We start from the raw sequence: 26,248 nt of genomic DNA on the forward strand, positions 1-26,248 counted from the left end.
TGATTAAGCCGTGCTGTATGTCAGCGAACGACCAGGAACTATGCCCTTTTGAGCCTTGAGCCCGCGGAGGGTCAGAGTTTTTTTTTTAGCCAATTGGGAAGGTTTGCTTCAGAGCTAGTCAGAGTTACCTAGGACTGAGAATTATTACACTAAGGATCACCAGGTAACTACTATTCATATTGTGTTTTTTATTCACTGGTATTAGCTTTCCCACAACCCACCTGCCCACTTTGTGGAACCATGGCTGTTTTATTGCTCTTAGTAGCAGCGTTAAAAACTACAATTTGTTGTCTCATATATTTCGAACGGAGTCTGTGAAATATAATGAGAATTATACTAGGGCTGCGAAGCGGCCTGAAGTTATAATTCAAATTATATGAACAGATGAAGTGAGAAATATATGAGCTTCCCACCCTTCTTCCCTCTCTCCTATGGAGTCTCTCTTTTGCCTGTCTATTCCATGGCGTCAAAAAGCCACCGAAGCATCACGGGACCACGAGATCTAGGTCCCAGGGCCTTGTGGGTATACCCAGGCCCCTTCTATTGTTTCTTTAGGGGGCTCGCCCTTCTGATGGCGTTAAAAAGTGGTTTGAAGCACTAACTGGGAAATTCCTACCATTTGTTGTCTCATATATTTCTCACTTCATCTGGAGGGAGGGAGGGAACGTCTACGAAGAGCTGACACGAATCGTGTTATGTGACGTCACAGTAATTTATGTAAGTTATGCAAACAAATTATATTTCCTGTCTGTACTCGTGTCCTCGCGCAGACAAAGGCCTCGTAAATATTTATTCTTTCGAGCTTATTTGCAAGTCAATGTCCCTTTTCAGTCCCCTTTTCAAGTGTATATTGTGTTTTAAAGAGATTGAAAAGGATTACGAGCGATGTTTGGTCCAAAGCAAGAAGAAGACAATCTTTGATGTAAACGTCGCGCTCGCAAATTTGGAGTTCCATGTGTACGCTATGTCAGAGTACATTTGAAGGCAGTGTCATGGTCACCTCAAGAAGAGAAATAATTTGCAGGAGAACTTGGAAGAATTACAAAAATCTATGAGAATCGACTACGCCACAAGTTTGAAGAAAGCTGGCCTTGTTTTCCAGCCGAAAAATTCGCTAGAATACGCGAATTTAAGTTCGAAGAGGTTGACTGGCCTAAGCGACCTCTGCGGTTCGTGACATTTGTACATTTGCCGTTCTCTGTTCGGTCACTTGACCTTTTCTGTCGTTTCACTCGTGTTTATGAAGGGCACTTCATGTTGTGTAATAAGAAGGAATTTTGAGTAAAGTTGAGCCGTTAGATCGTGCTATGGCAAATTTTTAAAGGTCATTGGTCTGCACAGTTTCCGCTGTTATCTACATGTCGCTTCGTAGAGTTTGACACCTCTGTAATTTTCCATGTGTTTATGCATTGTTTAGGCTCATTTCTATTGCAAGATATGCTCTCGAGTCTCCACGAATTTGCTTTTAGGGGACAAAATATGAAATTTACCGTGAACATGTTGTTTTATACTTGCATTCTATATTGTGACGCCGGGCCCGGCAGTGATTAGAGCTGTTTTTACAAATACAGTAGGAAGATCCTTATCACGCATATCATATTTGTTGTTGGTCATTCTGGCACCACATGATTCAAATGTAGCTGTTTACGCGCAAGTCTGTTGACTGTTTTGCGTGTTGTATATGCCATTGTTCGGCTTAGTTCAGGCAAGACCATGGTTTCGATCCTCCATGCGGATCTCATCAGTTGCCGGTATTTCTAAAATGCTCAGAACGTCTGTAGTTGCCACTTACTAGCGCAACTCTAAACTCGCACAGATGTGAGAATGTGAGACATTTTGCGGCTTGGCACAAATCTATTTTAGCCAATCAGTATTTTCGAAAGTATTGCTCGCGGTCTTTATCCAATAAGGAACCATTATATATTTCCATGCAAAAGCGTGACGTCGCATAACACGATTCGTGTCAGCTCTTCGTAGACGTTCCCTCCCTCCCGTTTTCCCTCGGGGGGGGGGGTGGGGGTGGGTACGGCTACACGTAGGCTAAATTTGTCGGAGTTGGATGCAAAAGCGGAAGAATAAACCAATCACAATGCTCGATTCCGGGCCTTGTGATTGGCTGGTTCTTCCGCTTCTGCTTCCGACTCCGATAATCTGTTTTCACTAGATCATAAGCGACGGAGTCGTACACGGAATCGGAAGAAATGGAAGCGTTCTGATTCTTCCGACTCCGATCCCGTCGAGCTTATGACTCCACTTACGACTCCGATTTTCGATTTTCACTAGGTCGTAAGCACTCTTACGTATCTGACTACGACTCCGACTCCGATTCCGTCGCTAGTGAAAACCAGCCTTCAATTATACAAAAGACCTTTGTATTGCGCCCAGAACCCTTTGCTACATTCTTTGCTACGGGCCGACCACGTGGACTTGACTGACAGAAGGGCTGGGGACGATAATGAGAGTCTAGCTAGCTGGTACAGAGGTTACCTTCGTTTAGCGCAGGTTACTCTGTGTAGCATACACAAAATTTCACTTTCCGTCGTGCTGTAAACAAAGGCGTTGAGTTTGTTTTGAAGACGTTGGAGAAGGCAATCAGTCAATCAGTATCTGAAGGATTTTGGCCGATCCTTTTGAGGGAAAATTTGGGTACGTCTTGATTATATTTGTTATCCTTGTGGGCACTTAGTAGGCAGTCTTTGAATCTACGTTAGTCCGATTAGTACACACGGACCTACTAAAGACAAACTCCTGCTTTCTTGATGCAAGTTACCGTATTTCATTTTAGCTAATAAGCTTCTTCTTCTGAACTACTGAGCTTAATAATTAAGGGTACATTATTTTATTTCTAAAAGATATTTCTGGCTGGAAATCAACAAGAGCCCATATTTGTATGAGGTCACTACAAGCCTCCCATTTCACGGATGGAAATCTGCCGGTATTTGTTTTTCCGCAATCGCTGACTTTTTATGCCGATGAGCAGTCCACTCACAAGCAAGTTCTCACGGTTTATAACCCCTACGAGTTCATTTTACGATTTAAAGGTATTTATTAATCGTAGACTAGCAGAGACTAGTTACTAGATGCATGCATGATAATTTACATTTGTAAGGTTTGTTTACCTTTTGTAGTGAGTTGACCGGTAGCTTTCATTCATCTTATTTTTATGGTTGTGTTATTTGCTTATCCGTAATGTTTTTTCTTTCATCTTAGTGTTATGCACTGCTCCAAGTAGGTATATTGTGGTGGATTCTGATGGTGTAATTAAACCCAGATGCTGTATCGACATGTAAGCTATACACGTGATGTAAAAATGTACTTGTGATTTTCAATTCCATCACTTATATTAAATAAACAAATAGCCTCCATTTGGCAGGAAAATATGCTCGAATATTTGTCTGCAGACATTATTTGTTCCAAGAAGTGAACGGTTTTCGGAGAGCGTAGCTCAAGGAAAACTGTGAGCTTTGAGTAACAGATAATGTCCAAGGACAAATATCAGAGCATATTTTCGCCCAAAATGGAGGCTATTGTGTTTATTATTCTTCAAATCTTTTTTGCAACGCGTGCAGTTTTGAAAAATGGGGAATATTCTCGGATATTCCCCAGTTTTAGCTGGGGAATATTCAGTCACATGACGTGTTTAGACCAATCACGTGCAAGCGGAAGTATTTGATGGATTATAACCGTGATTATTATCCACTCCCCCAGATATTTATCATAACGAACTAATGCTGCCCAAATTTGGAAGCTTTTTGTCGTTCTATCAATACATATATATTTTATTGGATGATTTACATCAATGTTTAAATAATAAATAAATATAATTTGTTTAAATGATGTCAATTGGGACACAAGGACAAGGATTTGCATTGGTCAGTGTTTTAATGATGTCCCAGCTCAACTATGTAATTTAATTGCTTTATAAAATCAAGTCTCAACAACAAGGTGTGCTACTTTTTTGCAAAATTACAGAGATAGATGTTGATGATTACAATACTTGGCACAGAGATAACCTGTGATTAATTCCCATATGACAAGCATAGGCATACGAGCCCTTTCGCACTTGAGGGGGTGGTGACCTTATTCTCATGTCTAATGAAACTATTATCATTCCGAAAAGTACAGTGGAATCCTGATTTTTCGAGCCTCCAAAGGAACAAAAATTGGTTTGAAAAATCAGAAAGTTCAAGAAATCAGGGGTAAAATTACAGTGTTTGACTGAGGAGAGGGAAACGACTTTTGGTTCAAGTTATCAAGAGATTTGAAAATTGAGGGTTCCAGAAATTGGGATTCCACTGTAGTTATTTTGAAACCTCACATACTCTATGACTTCAATTGACAGCTTGGTAGAATCAGAAACTTATAAAAGAAACAGTTAATTCTTCCTTGTACGAGAAGTTCAAGAAAATTTTAAAACGGCACTTTGTGGAGCCATTCAAAACGGCTCTTTTCAGAGCCACCATAAAAAAAAAAGTCTTGGTCTTCTTTTCCTGTGATTCTTTTGTCATTGTTTTGTTGATGGAAATAACTCCATCTCGTGGATTTCCATGATACACATTCAAACAATATATGGCTTTTCCAAAACAGAATACCAACAACTGAGGATCCTTAGATCATTTGACCAAAACTCTGTTATGATAAGGCAAACATCAGAGAAAGTAGCCTACAAGCCTGGCCTTGACTATCTTTTAGAATGTTTTCTCCCTAGTACTTTTGCCCGAATCATCAGCGCTTTACCCGAAAAATGTCAAACTTTCTGAAACTGGGGGGGCTCTAGCCCCCCATACCCCTGGCCTGTATACCTATGGTGACAAGGAGCTGGAGAAAGCAGCAAGCAGATTACCAAGCTATTAATGAATAGGCGAATTTTGATTCAGACATAAGTACAAAAAATCTAAGACTTTTACAGTCAAAACAGCTCAAGCGTTCCTGCCAAGGGTGAATGAATGAGTTCATTATTGGAAATTTGAACAATACGCTTATACCATATTTGGAACGCTATGCACCAGGACTTCTCCCGTAGTGGCAGGAAAGATATCAAAGATGGCTGACATCGAAGCAAGTTTTATGGAAGGGACAGAAAAGGTAGGTTTGTGTCAAGATACCTAACTATTTTTGAAAAGGTTCGTTTTAAATATAGTTCATTAATCCAATCAAAATTCAAGTATTGGATTGAGTCTTGTTTTGAATTTTCTACTCTTCACTTGAATAACGGACTATTGAAAGGAGTAATGAAATCAAATTTCTGATAATGAACTGATTCATTCACCCTTGGCATGAACGCTTGAGCTGTTTTGACTGTAAAATCAAATTTTAAAACAGTTTTATTTACTATTGCAGTTGAATCTCCTGTAAGTGACCCAAAATGTCAAGCCTAGGTGGTTGCTTACGGGAGGTGGCCGCTGATGCAATCTTGGACCATATTGGGTCAAAATTTTTCCTCATTAGCATAATTGGTGACCGCAGAGAGTTACCCCATTTTTTAAATGTTGTGTGTACATGAAAAGTCAATTTTGAGAAAAACTCCTGTTTTTCCCATTGCAAAATTTCTGTCTCTTGTACTACCCAGGAATGCACCAATGTTACAACATCTTGTTATCCAATTTCCACCCTATTATCTGTCAAGTGGTCATGTATAGGAGATTAAAAAAAAGAAAATTTCAAACTCTTAGCTCAAAAGATGACTTGGAAACTTTTGTTATTTTGGAAAACTGGTTCCTGCGGAGATGTGGTTGCTTACTAGAGGTGATTGCAACCAGAAGTTCGACTGTACTCAGTTAGCTTTTTTCTGGCATTCCTTTTTTTCTCTTAATTTTTTATTTCCTGATCATATATCAATTTGCTTATAATTTATTTTCCCCCACAACTTTTCTGAAAATCACTTCAGTGAGAGAGTTTCGTGCTTAACAACTTTCTTTGCTTGCTGAGTAGGAGCACAAGAAATCACACAGTTGTAAGATATGGTTTGACACTGACTATTTTCAGTGCAGAGTACCCTATTAAGGATGAAAACTAGAAGTAATCAAAGATTGTGAGAGTGCGTTCGACATTGTCACTTAATTAAATATATATAAATGATTTCACTGGCTGACTTTTAACCTCTGTCTATTGCTAAAATCAACATTTTTCATCGACAACCGCAGTTTTTATACAGACAGATTTATCATAGTGTCAAAGTCCACCATTTGTTGACACGTTGTGTGACAGCGCAAGTTTCTGTAGACTCACAAGTTTAATAGAACGAAAATATTTACATTTATAGCCTTCAAATTTCGTGCTAAATATTTTCACATTAACTGGTAATGTTTGAATGTAAAAGCTAATTTGTAAAAGTCAATTTTATATACATTATTCTAAACTGGAAGCACAAATGTAAGCAAACATTTATAATCGTGTGCTCGTTATCATCAGCGTAAACAAACTCCGTGCGATTAACTCGCTTACCATGTTCCCCTGATGAATAAGGTAGACAGTATTTAAATAATTTGCCGTTCCTTGGTTCAGGCTCACTCTTATGGATCTTGCCTTCAGAGTACTTTTCCACCGATTCCAAACAATATTCAACCAGATAAGGACTGAGCTATCTAGTACGTGTCTGTCGCGACTGGAAATGATCAACTTATGCAATCAAAATATAGTTTTTCTCACAGTTAACATCCGGAAAGCCAAGGCGCTTCAAAGTCATGTTCGTTTTAAAACAGATAAATTAAACAAAGACAATTCCATCAGATTTCGATAAATGCATCCATCGAGGCGTTTAAATTTACCTAAATCCAACGCTGAGAGCACAATTGAATACTTACAGCTTTCAAATTACAGTGTAAATGTCCACAAAAACCCGCACTTGAACAAAACAAAGACCTGCACTCGAAAGAAATGTACCACACATGGTTTGGCGATGATGTCATTCGTTTCACCCCTGCTGCGGGGCGGCCAAATCGGTGTCACAACTTCGGACGAAGGTCCACCATCCCATGAAACTCGACTCAAGTCTGCATTAGGACTGCATTCTACGAACAAAATAAGCAAACGAAGATTTACACAACATTTTGATGACTCCATGTCATCACTTTAAAGTGAAGAGAAAATAAAATTGATAACTAAATATATACCATGCCAGGTGATAGAATGTTAAGGTGTAAGAGTATACATGTAAATGGTGACAAATTTAAATAAATAGTTTTGCATATATGGAGTCTGATTGTGTGTTTAAGCATGGCCTCTTCTTCCTTATGAATAACATTTCATAAATTGGACAGTCCAGATTTCCATTACACTTCTTCAAAATGGAAAAGTGTTGGTAAGGTTGCCGATGGTTTCCAGACCATGGTTGTTCTTAAGTGCTTGCCGATTGCTGAATAACAGTGTTCATCAATACGCTGAAATAAGTGTCAGCTGGTGTAGCCAGCATACTCTGCATCCCACAGATCACATTGATAATTACACATAATGCATTGTTGGCTAATTATAGGTGGTTTGGGCTCACACATCTTGAGGTCTTCACATGTTTTGCTACTCTTGAACACAGGTTGGAGAGTGTGATCGATTTTGTTGCTTAGATCTGCTTAGAATGACCATGGTCTGGAAACCAACGGCGACTTACCGATAACTTTTCTGATGATGACATGGAGTCATCGAAACGTTGTGTAAAACTTCTTTCGCTTATTTTTATCCTGATACTATACTCTTTATAACAAAACCAATTTGCTCTAGATGCATGTGCAAATTAGTTATCATTCATGTCGTCTATATATTAGGTGGGAGATACAGTTCATATAGGATCACACCCAAATGTTGAGTGCTTCTCCTTTTGGAACCATGTAAGACGCATACATTCTAGCATTGTTAGTGTTCTACACTATGTTTCCACACAGTTTTTTACATGTCATGTGATGTGATGGAGGACGGCAGTTATTTTTCAGGTAGTACCACTTCTCCCTTTTCAGTGAAAAACTGAAACACTACTGTGGCTGCGTATCTTACCCATAGGTCAGTTCATCAAATATCTTATCTGTTGTTTTAAAACCAGAATAGTGTGTTTGTCAGGGTTCAAATAAAGAAGGGAAACGTATTGCTTCTCCTTAGCGGCTTGTTTATTTCTTCCCTTAATATTTGCGTCTGTAAGAGCTGGGACCAAAAAGTTCCAGAGTTAGCGGCATTAATGCTTTTCAAATTGTAAATTTGTGACAAAAGAAATCAGGAAAGTACTCAAATTTTGCTGCAGACTCTGTGGCACCTAATGAAAGTGCAAATTAATCAGTCTTTGAGGAGACTCGTTCACCACTGTAGGATATAATCTCGATAGCGATTGATTCATTGATTGGTATCGTTTATTATCAATTGTTATCAGAAATTATTTTTGTCCTTTTACAAGTTGCACTGATAAAATGTTTGACGAAATTTGTCTGTAATGGTTTTATTGATCAATAACAATTTCTTAAAACATGAGCAGGCAAATATTGACGTTAAAAGCTGACATTTCGGCGTCATTGTGACACCATTCTCAAGGCAAAGTGAATAAATAATGCAAAGATTTGATTTCTATACAGTCTCTACAAATTAGCATGATAACAAAGGATCACAAGTTCTTCAAGTTAATACCTTTGCGCGATTTGAGTCCCTTTGCACGTTTAGGGATGGTTTAAGTTCTCTTACAAAAAGCATCTCCTTAATTAGGCAATCAAGTTTGTTAGAACATTTAGTAAGCACGTGAATTTGCATATCCTGCATCACACAGATTACATTAAAATTTATAAACTAGGCACTGAAATTTATAAACCAGCCACTGTTAACCAACAATGCCTAGTTTATAAATTTCAATGTATCCTGTGTGATGCAGGATATATTGGTTACACTCACCGCCACCTTCACGAATGCGTCGATGGACACAAACAAAAATTGTTCTTACAAATTTGATTCACTTGAAGAACTTGTGATCCTTTGTTGTGTTCGAAAGAACGCAGTTCTAATTGCATAATGCATAAAAATTCGAGACCTGTGAATCTATCTCTCTATCGGGAGACACCAATTTGGGCCCCCCCCAAAAAAAGAATTCTTCAGGGCAAATGACGTCATGTCCATGCTTGTTGCGTCTCCACGTGCTCGTCGCGTCTCCATGTGTTTATCTGCTGTTACCGGCAAGTTGCGTATTGGAAGTTCGAAGTTAGAGTTATGGCGTTAAATGACCTTGTAGCTAAGATTTATCAACGTGTTCACGAAATGTGTACGACTTTTGGGACAAACACAAAGTTGCAGTTCGGCTGCCTGTTGTCTGCCATCTTGTCTTCGACCAAAAACCAACACTGCTTTGTGCGGAATAAATCGATGGAGGAGATGTGTCGTTTCACTTTACTGGCTTTGATTTCTGTGCGCAAAATATATTACTTTAACTTACCGAGTTGTGTAGCAGATGGCCATGATTCGAGGTTATAGAACCATCTTACCGAGTTGTCTAGCTCATTATAGCGGGTTAAATGAATGGAAACAGCTGGAAAAAGAAGCCGCAAATTTAACTAGAGAATGTTGCTATGTAAACAAACACCTAGAAAGAATGTTCAGTAGTTCGTATAGTGTGATCGTCCTGGTGAGGGTAGTTCTGAAAAGAACTGTTGTTGGTGACTGATGTTTCGAAAACCTGAGCAGAAGTCATCTTCAGAGTCAAGTGAATAGTTTGTTTCAGTCGATGATGTTATAAGTCTGGTCCGTTGAACGTGATTGGTCAGTTTAGCCATGATGGTATTGACTGAAAGACTCATGCAAAGTTTGTCATCAGTCATTGGTGGGTTTCGATCCGTCTATTGTTAGTGAAAGTTTGGTCCGTCTATTGTTAGTCAAATTAAGTAGGTCTGTTGGAAGTCCGTTTGTCGGTTTTGTTTCCATCATGGATAAGTCGTTTGTAAGGTGCCAGTAGTTGTTGACATCTGTTAAGTGGCATTTGTTCTAGGTTAGTGTGCCAGCTTTTCAGGGACTGTCAGTCGTTGAAAATAGTTTGTACTGTAGGTTAAGCACTGAGCAGAGTCCCAGTCAATGTTGTGGTTTGTCAGTTGATGATGTACAGCAATGTGATTGTTGGCATCACCATTTCTTGTGGCTCATTTGTGTTCAGTCAGTCTCGTGTTAAGGTTTCTGCCAGTCTCACCAATGTAGGAAGCCTGGCAGTCGGAGCATTTGATCTTGTAAACTGCTCCCTGTCTGTTGATAGGTTCGTCCCCATCTTTCACATTGGTCAGTAAGTGTCGTAACGTAGTTGTAGGTTTGTAGGTTTGCTCAGTGCTTAACCTACAGTACAAACTATTTTCAATGACTGACAGCCTCTGAAAAGCTGGTACACTAACCTAGAACAAACGCCACTTAACAGATGTCAACAACTACCGGCACCTTACAAACGACTTATCCATGACGGAAACGAAACCGACAAACGGACTTCCAACAGACCGACTTAATTTGACTAACAATAGACGGACCAAACTTTCACTAACAATAGACGGATTGAAACCCACTGATGACTGATGACAAACTTTACACGAGTCTTTCAGCCAATACCATCATGGCTAAACTGACCAATCACGTTCAACAGACCAGACTTATAACATCATCAACTGACAAAAACTATTCACTTGACTCTGAAGATGACTTCCGCTCAGGTTGGCGAAACATCAATCACCAACAACAGTTCTTTTCAGAACTACCCTCACCCAGACGATCACACTGTACGAACTACTGACACTCCTGGGTTCAAACCATTTACTATATATAGAATGTTCAGCTAGTTGAATGGCTTAGTGAATAACAGTTTATTTATTTCACATGAGTGTAAATGATTATGTTGCTCTGGTCCCCTTTAGTCTCAGGTCATTGAAAGTAAATTAAAAACAACAAACAAAATTTGGCATAGACGCAGAGCCTGAATTATGAAATTGTGCAAACCAAACCGAATTTCCCTTTGGGCAAACAAGAAGATTTTCATGAACGCAAATCGAATGGGAGCTTTAAAATTGCTTACAGGCAAAAGTTTAAGCTTGTTCTTTTGTTTATGTTTTGAATTCATGCTGAATTTACATCAAAACATGAAATTTTGAAGGCCTACTATTTTTGCAAGTCTATGGAAACTGGCACCATCATGCAACGTTTTTGGACTTTGACACTATGATATATCTGTCTGTAAAACCTTGGTTGTTCATGAAAAATGTTGATTTTAGCAATAGACAGAGTTTGAAAGTCAGCTAGTTAAATCATTTAAGGTATATATATGAAAGTGATCATGTCAAATGCACTCATGATCTTTGATTACTACTAGTTATTATGCTAATTTGTAGAGACTGTATAGAAATCAAATCTTCACATTATTAATTTTATTCACCTTGCCGTGAGAATGACGCCGAAACATCGGCTTTTGACCTTAATGGTTTTATTGAGTCATTTAATCATAGCCTGTATCTTAAACCATCATTGACGAAGTAACAAGAACAGAAACAACAGAAACATTTTACAACGCCAGAAGAAGCTCAGGTCAGAGTAACAGCTTAAAACCCTCCAGTTGCATTGTAGCATCGGCATTAAGATGAACCAAAATAAACAACAGAGTCAGTGTTCTAGTAGTTTCAATTATTTGCATTAGGAAACAAACTTAAGAATAGAACTCGGAGTAGGCCAAAAGGAAAAGATAATCTAGTAGCATGCTGAAGATGAATGTCTTGTGTTGTTCCAGGTATTATTTTACACAATAAGAAAGCCATCTTTGAATAGTCTGGGTGGTTATTGTCGATGTTATTAAAATCGACAACAATCGATATTCTTGAAGACAGGAATTATTGATTGCTATCGATTTTTGCCAAACGATAGCAATTGATGAAGAAATTTTTCTGTGAGTTATCAATTACCAATATCAATTGATAGCAATCAGCTATTGATATTGATTGATGTCAATTAAATTGCTTGATTTTCGATATCGATTTTTATCGATTGACCACCAAGGTAAATACAAACTGGAAGTGAACCGAGCAGGGGTGAGTACCTGTGTGACTACCGTGCCAGAGCTATCAATTGCACTCTGCACTATCAGAGATTGTCTCACTAGTTTGATGTTTCGTTCAAGACATTTCAGCTGGTGCTTGAGCCTTAATCAGTTGAAATATTAACGTTAGAACGTGTGATTAAAAAAGCAGCGCGTTGAATGAGCACACTGAAGAAAATTCTGTGTGCAGTTTCAAGAAAATGTAGCGTGAGACTTATGTGCGTGCCAAAGACTTGTAGTAAGACTTCTGGGATGGCCATGTGGTCATTTCCAGATTGTGGATCCTTTGTTGACATTCAGGCTCCAAGAAGACTCGCTCGTGCAAGTTAGCCTCATGTGCAACAACTCTGACACTTCCAAAATCCATTTCGTGGTTGTTTTCGTGGACATGGCAGGAGATCTTGGAGTCATGGTTGAACATGGAAACAGCCCTTTCTTGTTTTGTAATCCGAGTTTTCAGTGATCGTTCAGTTCAACTGTAGTATACAGAACTGCAGTTGGTGCTACTGATTTTGTACACTGTACCAGATTGTGGCTGGTCAACCTTTTCCTGGGCTTTTGGTCGTGGGAACAAACTGTTCACAGTTCTGAATGGGTTAAAGGTGACTTTGATTTGTTGTTGCCTTAAGATTTGACTAATCCTTTCCAAAATGCCCTGCACATAGGGTAGCACCACGAAATCATTGGATGGTAGATCGGTGGGGGTTTCGACAGCAATCTTTCACAGCTGTTGATGAAGGATGAGCAGTACAGCCTTCACACGTTTTGTTCACGTTTCCCTTTCTGTGTTGATGGTACAAAATCAGTGTACAAAATCAGTTACACCAACTGCAGTTTTGAAAAAACGGATTACAGAACACGAAAGCACTGTTTCTATGTTCAACCATGACTCCAAAATCTCCTGCCATGTCCACGAAAACAACCACAAAATGGATTTTGGAAGTGTCAGAGTTGTTGGACATGGGCTAACTTTCACAAGCAACTCTTCTTGGAAGCCTGGATGTCAATAAAGGATCCGCAATCTGGAAATGACTACATTGCCATCCCAGAAGTCTTCAAGTCTTTGGCACGCACATAAGTCTTACGCCACGTTTTCTTGAAACTTCCCATGGAATTTTCCTCAGCACACATTTGACATGCTCCTTTTTGAATCACACGTACTAACATTATATTTCAACTGCACCAGATGAAACGTTTTGAACAAAACATCAAAAATAGTCAGTGTCAAACCATTATCTTACAATGTTAGCTCCTGACTACCACTACTCTATGTTTTTGAACTACACAATTGTTTGGCAGTGAATGGGACTAAGATTGTTGGGTGCTCGCTGGGAACTTGAAATAGGGAGGACAGCAACACATCCCGCAAAGTAATGGTGATAGTTTGTCAGCAACACACCCTACAAAGTAATGGTAATAGGGGTGGCAGCAACACACCCCGCACGTAATGGTTTAAATACTACTATTACTATTCACACCCGCTTTCAGTGTTAGGTGCACAGGCCACATCTTCTGATATGCTGCGTAACCTGGCCTAGGTAAAAAATGTAAACACAACAGACCTTTTTACGGTTGAACTCGACTTTTGATCACTTTTAGTCATGAAAGACGGTTTTAGTTGACATCAAACTAAGGTTAGGAGAATCAAGAAGTCATTCTGTGAGAGATAAATCAACTGTTTTGAATGTTGACATCTTACAACGGTAGCAGCCTAATTCTACTGGAAGTCACTATTGAGAGCCAATCAACTACATGCAAAGCATTGTAAGTACATGTCTCTTGTAAATCTGGAAACATATAAAGTCCACAATCATTATCTCCTTCAGCCATTTGAGGTAAGTGATTATCATTTATCTGTCATTTCTTCCATCAGTAACTGGAAAAATTGCCAGATGGTTGAAAGATGTTGCCTATACACATAACACTGAAAGCGGGTGTATACCAGGTATAGTCAAGCGATAAAGCAATAATCTATATTAATCGGTAACAATTGCCAATAGCAGTCAATGAAGAAAAAAGTTGTGAGTTATCAATTGTTATCGATTGCCAATAGTAATCAATAGCAATTGGTTCATCGATTGGTATCAATTATTATCGATTGTTATCAGAAATTATTTGATATGCTTCTGATGTAACAAATAAAGAAGCCTCGACTGTGCTCTGTTCTGTTGTAAAGCTCACAGGAAGCGTTAGAGCACAAAAGAAGTGTAGGGGAAAACATGGGACAAAGTCAAGTGTTTTTCCCTACTTCTTGAGTGCTCTACCGCTTCCTCAAAAGGAAAATATAATCTAGTACAGCACCATGCTGAAGATGAGTTCACATCTCGTGTTGTCTCAGGTGTTATTTTACACAATAACAAAGCCATCTTAGTTCTCAGGTGGTTATTGTCGATTTTTTTTCAATCGATAACAATCAATTTTCCCAAAGACAGGAATTATTTATTGTTATCAATTGCCAATATTAATCGATAGCTATCAGTGATTGATGTCAATTGATTTCTGATATCAATTTTCATTGATTGACTATGCCTGGTGTATAAATTGTCATTATTGGATATAGTTTTGCTAATGTTTTGGCAGAAGATATGGTACTACATGTATTAAATTAACAGCACTTTTTAAAAAGGCACAAACTCTGGCCGAGTCAAAAAGTCAAGTGATGGTAATGTAATATACAATTATTAGCTCAGGTTTTGAGCTTAAGAGTTTGTGTGTAATTGAAAGGTGCAGTTACTGTCAATAATACAATGGCTTTTCCATTTGAAACATTACTTCTTTCAGTGTCATCCGTCACACTGACATTCAACCATCTATCAGACAGCACGACAAATTTAGACTTCACATATTTGAGCATGGCTTGCAGGAGGTTATTGGTAAAAAAGAAATCATGGCTATACTTGAGCCCAGCAGGACCCAACAACAGGTACTTATCTAAACATTAATTTTACTTCTTGAATAATTAATAAATATGATTGACTATTGCAGTCTTATTCAACAATGGACAATCAGGACACATATATACACATGCAGGTTACATAACACTAAACAGTGAGTAATTTACAAGCAGAGAAAGCTATAGCTACTAATTAAAATTAATTGAAATTATCTGCTAAGCAAAAACATATCTGTTCTAGTTAAGAGCTTTACTATTGCATTCATAGAACGCAGTCCTAATGCAGACTTGAGTCAAGTTTCATGGGACAGTGGATCTTGGATCTTGCAAGACCGATTTGGCTGCCCTGCAGCAGGGGCAAAAATGAATGACATCATTGCCAAACCATGTGCTGAATGTCCATCCAATAGCCGTGTCCATCTGCTATGTCATTCTTGTTCTCTTTTGTGGCTTCTTTCTTTGTTTTCAATGTTTTGTTCTTTGAACTGGTTTTTCACTCTGATTGCATTCAACAAAAAAGGGAATGCAGTCCCAGTGCAGTCTAGAGTGATATTTTTGGCTGGGTGAAGACAAATTACATCATTGCAAAGTACGTGTTTTGATTCTGGACCGTAAGTGGCCTCTTTTGTCAGGATGCGACATGATGTGCTTTTGTTACATAACTGGGACAACAATTATTTGTTCTGTTCACGACCATGACTTTGAATTACCTTGGCTTTGGGATGTTAACCATGGGAAGAGCTATATTTCATTGGCTATATTTTGAGTCCCGTAAACAAATTTTATAAGAAAAGATTTGGAAATACATGAGACAAGAAATATAAGGGATAGAAACCAACGTTTCAGTACATCTTACGGGTGATGGACAAAACACTGACCCCCGTCCATGGACTACCCGAATGGACTAACCCTAAAAATAATATAATAACGCCAGCATAATATAATAATAATAATAACAACAACAACAACAACAACAACAACGCCAGCAACCAGTATTTTTCTCAAGTGCATTGTAAACATTCAGATTCAGGCTGTTTGCCTCCAAATTATTTGGGAACAATTAAGGGCTATTAATAGATGGAAAGGAATTGAATGTTCTGACTACCTTGTTAATTTGTCATTGTTCCAGGAAGGTTTACTATTCAGCCATTATTCTTGTCACCTCCTATCATGTCATCTTTTAGCTTGTGCATGTGTAGTGGCTGACTGAATCGTATGGAATAAAACTGAAAATCATCGTGTGACATTTACATTTAGTAATGCGCTATTCCTAAATCAAATATTAGACTGGGTTCTTCACTCACATCTCAGTCGCTTTTCAAGTTATTATGTTTACACTTGTGTGATCCTGATACTGATTGGTACCTCTGATTGATAACAGCCATTGATAATTAAATGATGAAATTTGGTTTGAATTTACGCTTTTCACACCATTTTATGTTCAGCAATTTTTTATTCAAAGTATAATTATTCAAAATGGTGGTTAGAGGCTGTACAAGATGATCATAAGTGGAAGTTATGTGTAATTTAAGTATACTACCAGCTATACTAGCAGCTAAGAACATTAAATAGTACCTATTTGGAATATTATTTTGAAGGTTAGTCCATTTCAGGGTAGTCCATTTGGGTAGTCCATGGACTGGTGGTCAGTGTTTTGTCCATCACCCATCTTGTGCCATTATCAAGGTTACATAATTAAAGATAAAAAGTGGTTTGTGAAGAAGCTAAGTTTAAGCGAATTTGCACAAGATGCACTGAAACGTCAGATTCTATCACTTATATTTCTTGCCTCATAAACAAATTTTGTTGACTTTAATTACTTAGTTCCAATGGCCAAAAATAGTTCATTATCCAACGAAGCTCAAAATTGAATTGATGGCAGAGTCCTCTCAAGTCAAGATCTATAAGAGTAAGCCAGAACTAAGGAACAGCAATGTAAATGCTGATTATTTCTATTCATCAGCGGAAGTATTCAAATCAGTTGCCAGTTGCACAGAGTTTGTTTATGATAACCCATGGATAAACTGGCACATGAGTGCAAATGCTAGCTGATATTTGCGCTTCCAGCTTAGAATACCAGATGTAACACAAGTATACTTTTAAAAATTAACCTTTATGCTTAAAAATTGCCAGTAAAAGTAAAAATGAGGAGATTTTAGCATGAATTTTGAGGGCAAATGTTCTATTAAACTCATGACTTACCGAAACTGGAGCCGTCACACAACGTGTCAACAATAAAGCAAGGAAATCAAAATACAGCCAAACCTCTATTAAGCAGCCCCTTATTAAGCAGCCCCTTATTAAGCAACCAACTTTTATTTGGCTGCCAGCGGCCAAAATCCCAGAAAAGATTGTCAGCTGTACACTGTAATAAAAACCTCTATTCAATGGCCACCTCTCTTAAGCAGCCACGGTCAGCTTTTTGCCATCCCAAGATTGATCTTGTTTTGTTTTATACCTCTAAGAAGCAGCCAGTTGTCTCGTCCCCCAGAGTGGCTGCTTTTTAGAGGTTTGACTGTAATCTACCCAAAAATAGTGGACTTTGTCATTATGTTACATCTGTCTATAAAACTTCAGCTGTTCACAAAGATAATGATTTCAGCAACAAACAGCTATTTAACTTAATCACAGGCGTAGAAAACAAACGCACTCCTAATCTTTGATTACTACTAGTTTTGTAAAAAGAAACAGATTAGACTGAGTATTGAGGAGAAGGGATGGTGCAGGCTGGCACAAATGCAGCTCAACTCCCATTATTGTGGCCTCAACTGAAAAGAGTGGTTATAGTGAGCCATCAAAATCTAAGTCTTGGAAAGCGCTGGATATACTGTTTTGAGCAAATCACAAATTATCACAGAAAATTTAGTGGTGAACTATAAAGGCTGATAATGGCCCACCACAGATGAATGCAATCACATTACTCAGGATCAATTTAAGCCAATCGAAATAACAGAAATTTAGTGGTAAACTACAAACGGCTAATAGTGTACGCTAGCTCAGCCAACCAAATTTACAGCATTTTCACTAGTAAATTTGAGTATTGACACTGCTTGACTTCTAACCATTGCTTCTGCAATCACTCAAAAAAACTAGTAATATGGCAGCCAATTTTATTTCAAAGCCAAAACATTTGATCGGAAAAACTCAATTCTGGATGGAAATAATAACAGTTAGTTAATAAGTTATCTCCTATGGGGTAACAGTTACCCTATATGAGCAATTAAAAGATATTGCAAGAGAACAGATCGACAACATCAAAGGAAGTCCATTCCAAGTTGGAATTTTGAATGATTTCAATTACCTTAACCCTAACCCTAAGTTTTGCCCTTTTTATAGACAATTTCTCAAAGAGCAACATGGCTTTAGTTTTTCAAGACATAATTATGTTGTCTATCCACAGTCATCTTTAGATACATGTATTCTCGTGAATAACATTGCACAACAGTGAAAATAGTTTTTGGGGGCAGAAATACCCCAAAGAAGTTGAAATAAAAAAGGGTGGTTATTAATATTACTATCAAAGTGGCTGAAGGCAATGGATAGGAAAAGAATCAATGTGGCTGTGAGCCACTGAACTTGGAAAATAAATTATGAAAGGGTGTTATGAGGCATTGCTCATTAAGGAACTACTTGTGATCTGAGGGCAGTCTAGCTTTCAAACAAGCTCATAAAGCCTTTTTCCATTCAGGGGTGTGTTGTGATATTTGGAAAATGAAAAAGTTCAATGTTAGGAAACTGTTTGTTACTCAGGCCTGCCAACACGTTTTACATTACATGTATCTGTACATGTCTTCCTTGTGCTGTAGTCAAAAACGGCAAGATAATTTTGTTTGGTCAAAAGTGAGGTATAGACTGAGCAAGAAACTTGAGCCTGCAGTATGTAATCCAAAGATTAATACTTTCACCCATTGGTAACTTATGTACAAGTAGCTCAGGGTGATAAGCGCTGGCTCTCCATGTGGGAGGTTGGGAGTTCGAATCCCAGTGGTGTCTACTGTTTATTTTTCCTTTTCTTCTTCATTATTTTTTTTTCTTTTTCTGTCAAGAAAACATTTACCGAAAGGTAGCGTTTGTCTTTCTGTTTCTTGTGTTAAAAAAAAAAAATTGTCTGGAGCCTTAAATCATTCGTTTATATCGATTGCTTTTGCACTCACAATATCACGTAGGTTTGTGAAGGAAAAACCACAAAGGCTTTCCCTGAATTGAATCGCTAAGGAAGAACCATAAGTATTTTCCTTTCAATGAAAAAATTTTTATACCTTCTTCCTCTCGAAAATAACTAACTTGACACACTGCAAGCGACTGTAATTATAATAAATAGTCTGTTTTATCTGTTAATAAAAATAGTCTACAATGCTATGCAACCAATCTATTTCTCTCAGTGATTCTGGAGAGCTTTGACTGATTGAACTTTGACAAATGAGCTTCAAGTAATTGAGGGTGGAATTCAAAAGAAATTGATTTGAAGGTAAAAAATCTCAGTCTTTGATTTAGCAAGAGGATTGATTTATCGAAGGTTTAAGATACTGCAGGTAAGCAAATGTTACTAGCAAATCCTAGAGAATTCTAACAACTTTACTCATAATAATTGGTTCAAGTTGGTGCACGATTTGTGTTACTGGGGGTTCCAGTTATTGGGCGCTAGGAGTAGTAGTAAACTGTAGTTTAAGTGCAAGCTCATCACAACAAGGATATTGATTTATTTGTTGTTAGTGAAATGTAACCTAGCAATATTTCATCTTAGACCAGAGAAGAGGGAAGATCTTTAAAGAGATTACAGAGAACAGGAAACAGTAGTGTCATCACAGAGCACTTTACTGCCTCAGGTGAATATCTCTAATTTCTTCACAAAGTCATCAGCTGTCAGCAATATTTTTTCATACACTGTTGTTTCTTTGTTGCAATCAGGTTGTTGTGAGAATCCACGGCATCAGAATACTCCGTGCAGAATTTTGGGATAAGCTTTGCTGAGTTTGGTTTGAGCTATACCCTGCAAACTTCCCAAATATGCTTTAGTATGTTAATTGATTCGATTCTATAAATATGATTTTCTAATACCCTTTTTGTTCAAGGGGTGGATCCCAGGATGGAGGGAAGGGGGTTACTTCACAAAGTTTTATATGGGAAGGCCGCACCCCGAGGTCTAACCCCCTACCTTTTTGTATACCATTTAGACAGAAAAGGTACCCCTTTCATTAGCCTCCTACGCAGACGCTCTTTGGGCTCCTTGTGCGATCTTCTTCCCCCTCGAATGTCTGCTGAAAAAAACAGCACATTCCTTACCCTTTGTGGTAAAGCTGAGCTGGGGATCACATGAAAATTATTTGGAGCCAATCAGTGCCAGCTCGTTGTGTAGTAAAAAGGCTCCCTTGAGGCGAGAACTGCGACACAAACTGTTTCCTTCACGTCAACGGCAACATTCTCAAATGAAATTCTGATCCCATCCAAGTTCGTAGATTTATGAGCACTTCATCTTTTTCACGCCAAAATACACTATAGTTTCTCAAGGGTCACTGATTTAAACATAATATCGTAAATTTCTCACAAACTCAATGAAAGGCCACATATTTTGGCGTCTTGGGATCATTTCTCAAGTTCCAAGCAGACTTCGCGCAGGCTTCAGCATTTGAGAGGAACTAACCAAATTAACAAATGTCTACGTACGAATACGTCTATCTCTTTCTTCACGTAACACTCTGTAGCTTTTTACAGATAAGTTATTTGGATCGAAGGTTTTAATGTCCAGATACTCGTTGAAAGGCCACGCTGGTATCCGTTGAAGTCTCTTGCAATATTGAGGCCGAAAGTCCACAGCCCTGATCAGAACGCGAGTAAACAAAGGGAAAGGAATGTACCCTTGGTTTCAGCAGACGTTCATGGGGAAGGAAGATTGCATGACAAGCCCAAAGAGTGTCTGCATAGGAGGCTACCCTTTCATATACCTTTTATTGAAAAAAGGTATCCCTTTGACATACCTACTTAAGAACACTGCATCCTTTCCTAAACCCTTGGAACAAAGTTAAATGAACAATATTACAGGAGAGCATAAAACATTACCAGATACAGCCACAAGGTGTCTCTTCAAAATATTTTAATTAAAGGCTCTTTAAATATGTGATAGATTTTCTTCCCGTTCACATACCTCAGCTTGTGAAATCCCTACCCTTTTACATACTTGAAACCTGAAAAAGGTACCCCTTTCAGGCAGAAGTAAGTACCCCCCAGGGGTGGGGTTGGATATGGTGAAATACTCTCTACCCGCCAGTGATGTAGCCTCTGGGAAGCTGCATTATCCACAAAGTAAATCCAGGAGGTATTAAAATGATTGCACCTTTTGAAATGTTCAACTTAGTTTAACAAATTCATGGTTTTTGATAATTTTAAAAATTAATATCCAATTCTATCTAAAACAGTTATTAATTATAATTACTGTCATTATCATCAAATTTTAAAGTAGCAGGTAAAATTTCAATATTGTCGATCAAGGATGCAATTAATTATGCACATAGTTATTATGTCCTTGGAAACAACAACTTGAGGAGTTCACGTTTTGAGTTTAATAATTGCCATTTAAAATTTGCTTCCTGCTACTATAAAATATAACGTAAATGGATTAAATAACATGTGTGATTACTGTTCAATGGCAGCACAGGTATGAATGTCAGCACAGTTACATAGGCAATTTTTATTTCTGAGGAATCACATTTACATGCATATTAATACGTGGTGGCTTCATAATAAGGATTCAACTGCACTAACATTTTTGTTTATTTTACAGGAATTGCTGATCAGCAGGGTCCCAGTTTGTGGGTGATAATAATGGCTGTTGTCTGTATTATCGCTCTCATGTTACCATTGGAAAGTGAAAAGCAGTCAGATCTGCCTCACTATCTTCTGTTATCTGTCAATCAGAAGTTATTGGCTGCTTTTATCTTAGGTAAGCTGGCTGAATCATTCCTAAATGAACTATGGTAAATCTTTCAGACCACAGTACTGTTGTAGTTGAAAGGAAAAAATATACCTACAGCTGTAGAAAGATTGAACACACAGAAAGAATGTTTTAAAGCCAGACGTGATTCTGTCAATAAAACGACAGGACCAGGTGAAATTTTCTTTAAATTGTAAGTTGTGGGATTCTCTACTGGCACCTCTAGACGTGAGTTTGTCACACATTTTTGGTCTTTGTTTCTTAAACACTCTGATAGAAATAATACAATTGTGTGTAGTTATATTGATAAAAGACATCAACTTATATCAAAAGTGGTTTTATTGGAAATTATTCACAATATTTTCTCAGTATTTCATTCAAAATATTGAAAGGAAGTAATAATTGTTCCCAATATGAACAGTTGTTTGGGATCTCACTTCCAGCTTATGTGAGCGAATAGAACCTTTTTCACCTTCTCACCGATACACATGAAGTCCAGCAATCTGATTTCATCATGATTGTATACACAGTGTCTGTGTGTACTCACACTTGGAAATTAAACTAGTGACAGATGAAACACTCACACTTCTCAAGCTAATATATTTTTTGAAGCAGTTGTAAAGAATATTTGATGATTAACATTCATGCATGCCATTTATTTTTAGGTCTTATAACAATGGCCATACTAAGGACATAAGAGTTAAGTAATAGTACATCATCAATTTTTTAATAACTTGCTTGCTATGCTTGTAGAAATGGCTGGGGCCTCTGTAAACACAGCTTCAGTCCTCATTCAGAACCAAACTAAACCACCACAGGATAGGAACATTAGAGGCTAAATACAATTAGTGTAATGTTGCAGCTCACATTAAAACTAATTAGTTATTAATATTACATGGATTATGAGCTCAAGAATTCTTTCAGGAGGTAGTTGATGAAGCCAAAGGGCAATTTAATTATCACTTCATAGAAATCGAGAGGGCATAATCTATTTTTTTAGTACAAATTTTGTTTTAACTTTATTTCCCTCAAATAACAATTTCCAGTTATAACTCAACATATAAGTAGTAGTATTAAACTTCACCCTTTGTGCTTGAACTTAACTCTCATTTGAGAAGTTACAGCAGCTGTATATGTGGTTAAAGTTGCTTATCGTCGAGTCTCCATTATTTAATATCATAAATTTAATATTATCGAGTAATGTTCTAAAATGTTCCTCCAAAACTTTGGAAAAAACGAGAAAACGTCTGGAGCCATTTTTGGAGACAACTATCACTAATCGAAGGCTGGTATAGTTTAGCACTAAATTTTCTTTTGTCATCATTTGCCAAAATGATGAGCACTAGCTATCAGGCGAGAAAATGCCCGTGGGCTGCCAGACAATAGTGCCGGCATGCTCAGCGAAGAAGCTCATGAAACGAATCTTTTAGTTACAGTTCTTTAGATGAAAATGTAATGAATTCACCCTCCCATATGGACCTCATTAGAAGATAGGACGAAGAAGTAGTTTTCAGGCTGAAAGCTAACTAAAGGAAAACTACAGTACAGTAAAACGGCAAGTGGTTGCAGAGATTTCAGAGATTTGCAAGATTTGGTTTTCATATATAGAATATTGTTTGCACGCATATAAATTTACTCTCATCCAAAAAGGATATCTTTTTGAAAATGCAAAAACTCCAAGTACCCCATAGTGGTTGGAAATTTCAATAAATAAATTCATTTCGTCTTTAGTTTTCAGGCATGCCGCATGATAGAGTCCTTACGTAAAGACATGCATGATGATCAGTTGATGCCGATAGTGTACTCAACCACTCATATTGAATCATTAGTAGAATTCTACTAACTAGATTTCATCACTAGAATGTAACTTACGCTTACAAGTAACTGAAAGATTCCAGTATGGGGATTCCCATATAAGAGTGGCAGAATGTTCTTTGGGACGTTTGGTGGGAACCCAGAATCTTGATTGGTGGGTGAAATTGAAAAGTGGACTGTGTGCATTGTCGATCACTGTAATATCAACAAAACATGATTTGAGATGGAAAACTTGTAATTGCCACTTTGAAAAGCACATTATTGGGAAGTATATTAAATATATTTATATGTACTTACAGTTTTTAAAATGTGTACATGCAGTTAGAGGGAAAAGTAAAGAAATTGTCTAACTGGAGAAATATTTTTAGTTCTACAAAGTTTTGTTAACCTCACCTGTGAATGAGTCTTATGATCAGTCAATCTTGATTGAGAAATAAAGTAGGCTAGGGGAGAGATGAAACAACAAGGACAATTCATAATAATAAATATTACTGATTTTGCTCAGTGTACTTGAAGACAATTTTTTATAGAGATGAAACAACAAGGACAATTCATAATAATAAATATTACTGATCTTGCTCAGTGTACTTGAAGACAATTTATCTCACTTGTTTAGTATCCTTTAGTTTTTATTACTGTAATGTCTGAACACCAGACAGGTCCTCAATGCAGGCAGATTCCACACAAGAAAACACACACACGTTTTCAAGCCACCATCTTCCTTTATTGTACTACCCACAATGCCTTAGGGCTGGGCTTGCACAGGCAACCCAGTTACAATCACTACATCTCCCCTCTTTTTAAATAAATGCAATGGTACGATGAAAGGTTAGACAAAATCAGGTATAAAGTATAAACTATAACAAGTAAAGGATACAAAATCCAGTGCTAATAAAAGACTGTTTCAAAATGAAAAACTTATAGTCTCTTGTTCAACGAATAACGCCATAGTTAGAACTCCAAGTTTATCATAGTCTTCATGTTTCAGTCATATCAACAACTATCTTAAGTAGCTTAGCTTATCCTTTCACGTGACATAGTCCTTGAGCCACCTTGGCTCTTTTCTTTGCCGCGTCGATCTTCGAGGTTTACTGGTTCGTTCTGGTACCCGGACAACAACGGGTTGTGGTGGCGGTTCCAGTATAGGCTTGGTCACTCATCTGGTTCCTGCGATGAGACTTCAACCGGTTCAGGAACAGGAAGGGTAGCTAGTTCTGTTACTGGTTGCTGAACCAATGGCTGCGCTAATGGTTGTATTCCCACATGCTGTGGCTGCCGAGTCTGTGGTGTGGGTCCTTTGAACCTCTTCACACGGCCTACATTCCTCTTGAGTAGGTTTTCACCTCGTTCAATGTCTCCTTTCTTGGACACTACACTGTATGGGTCTGGATCATATGTTGTAGACAGCTTGTTTTGTTTCCTTCGCAACAACAGCACTTTGTCTCCTTCTGCTACGTCTTACTCTGCAGCTCTCCTGTTTGCAGTTTCAGCCCCTCGCATTTTCCTCTCTGCATCCTGATCTCATGCCTGCTGATCAGTGGTACCTGACCTTTCCTCCTCTTCATCGCCTTCGAACTCTGGCATCTTGGTTCGGATTTCGCGGACCAGTCCCCCGTCCTCCAACAACGACAGTTCCTCATCCTCAGCAGAAGCTCTCTCTATCTCTCTAGTGTTAATCGCGCGTTGTGTTGCGTTATCTGGTACCATTCTAACGTACCCTTCGGTTACACCACGAGGTGAAGCTGGTATCTTTGTCAAACGACTTAGGCAATCAGCTATGTTCTGGCCTGAAGTTACATGACGCACGCTGTGCACCTGAAAGGCATCAGACGCAGAACCCATCTCTCAACTCTGGCCAATGGTTTAGACCTAGAACCGTGGACAGCTTTCAGAGCTCACAGTCGGTGACAAGTTGAAATTACTGTAACCCAGTAAGGTAGAGATGAAATCTCTCACAGGCCCAGACAACCGCTAGAGCCTCCTTCTCCGTCTGGCTGTATCGATGCTCGACATCACTTAAGCCTCGGCTTGCAAAGCAACTGCTCTCTTGACTCCCTGCTTTACTTGCACGAGTATAGCGGCCCCGAGACCGACCAAACTAGCATCTGTAACTACCTCTGTTGGTGCTTCCTTGTCGTAGAAAGCCATCATCGATGCCTCTGCCAACTGATCCTCTAGAGCCTCAAATGCCTCATTTTCCTCTTTGCCACACTGCCACTCAGTAACCTGGCGGGTCGACTTCCTGAGTGGTTCCACAGTCATCGCGAAATCGGCCAGGAACCGTGTGCTGAAACTGACAAGGCCCAGAAATCTTCGCGGTTCTGCAACATTGATTCGAGCCTTTGTTTCTCAAATGGCTCTGACTTTCTCCTCTGGTGGTCCCAGACCATGCTTGTTCAGAATCCGTCCCATGAATACAGTCTGACTCATCCGGATCTTGCACTTAGTCTTGTTCAGGGTAAGGTTTCTCTCTTGCCATCTGTTTAGCAAGGCAACAAGGTTTCTGTCATGTTCTTTGGTCGTTTTGCCATGTACCACGATGTCGTCCGCGATTTTGGTGACTCCTGGGCATCCGGTGATTGTTTGTCCCACGATGTTC

The 26,248-nt window shown here is 38.4% G+C and overlaps 1 protein-coding gene and 1 pseudogene across 3 annotated transcripts in view; both read left to right on the forward strand.

The window, feature by feature from the left end:
* LOC145492307 (uncharacterized) overlaps positions 1–26,248 on the forward strand; it is a 183,958-nt pseudogene that overhangs the window by 142,218 nt on the left and 15,492 nt on the right. The window lies entirely within an intron of this gene.
* On the forward strand, positions 2,022–25,498 carry LOC145492450 (motile sperm domain-containing protein 1-like). 2 transcript variants are annotated; one of them, XM_081471900.1, is made up of 7 exons: positions 2,022–2,646; positions 2,853–3,041; positions 3,211–3,286; positions 14,795–14,936; positions 19,651–19,732; positions 21,685–21,843; positions 22,588–25,498. In XM_081471900.1, the coding sequence occupies exons 2-7, from the start codon at positions 2,891–2,893 to the stop codon at positions 22,671–22,673; spliced, it is 696 nt and encodes a 231-aa protein (XP_081328026.1). In that variant the 5' UTR covers positions 2,022–2,646; positions 2,853–2,890; the 3' UTR covers positions 22,674–25,498. The 2 variants fall into 2 exon arrangements, with proteins under 2 accessions (XP_081328026.1, XP_081328027.1); XM_081471901.1 differs by having other exon boundaries at positions 22,500–22,680.

The sequence above is a fragment of the Orbicella franksi genome, chromosome 7 (genome assembly GCF_964199315.1).
Source record: "Orbicella franksi chromosome 7, jaOrbFran1.1, whole genome shotgun sequence".
In the NCBI taxonomy this organism is placed as follows: domain Eukaryota; kingdom Metazoa; phylum Cnidaria; class Anthozoa; order Scleractinia; family Merulinidae; genus Orbicella; species Orbicella franksi.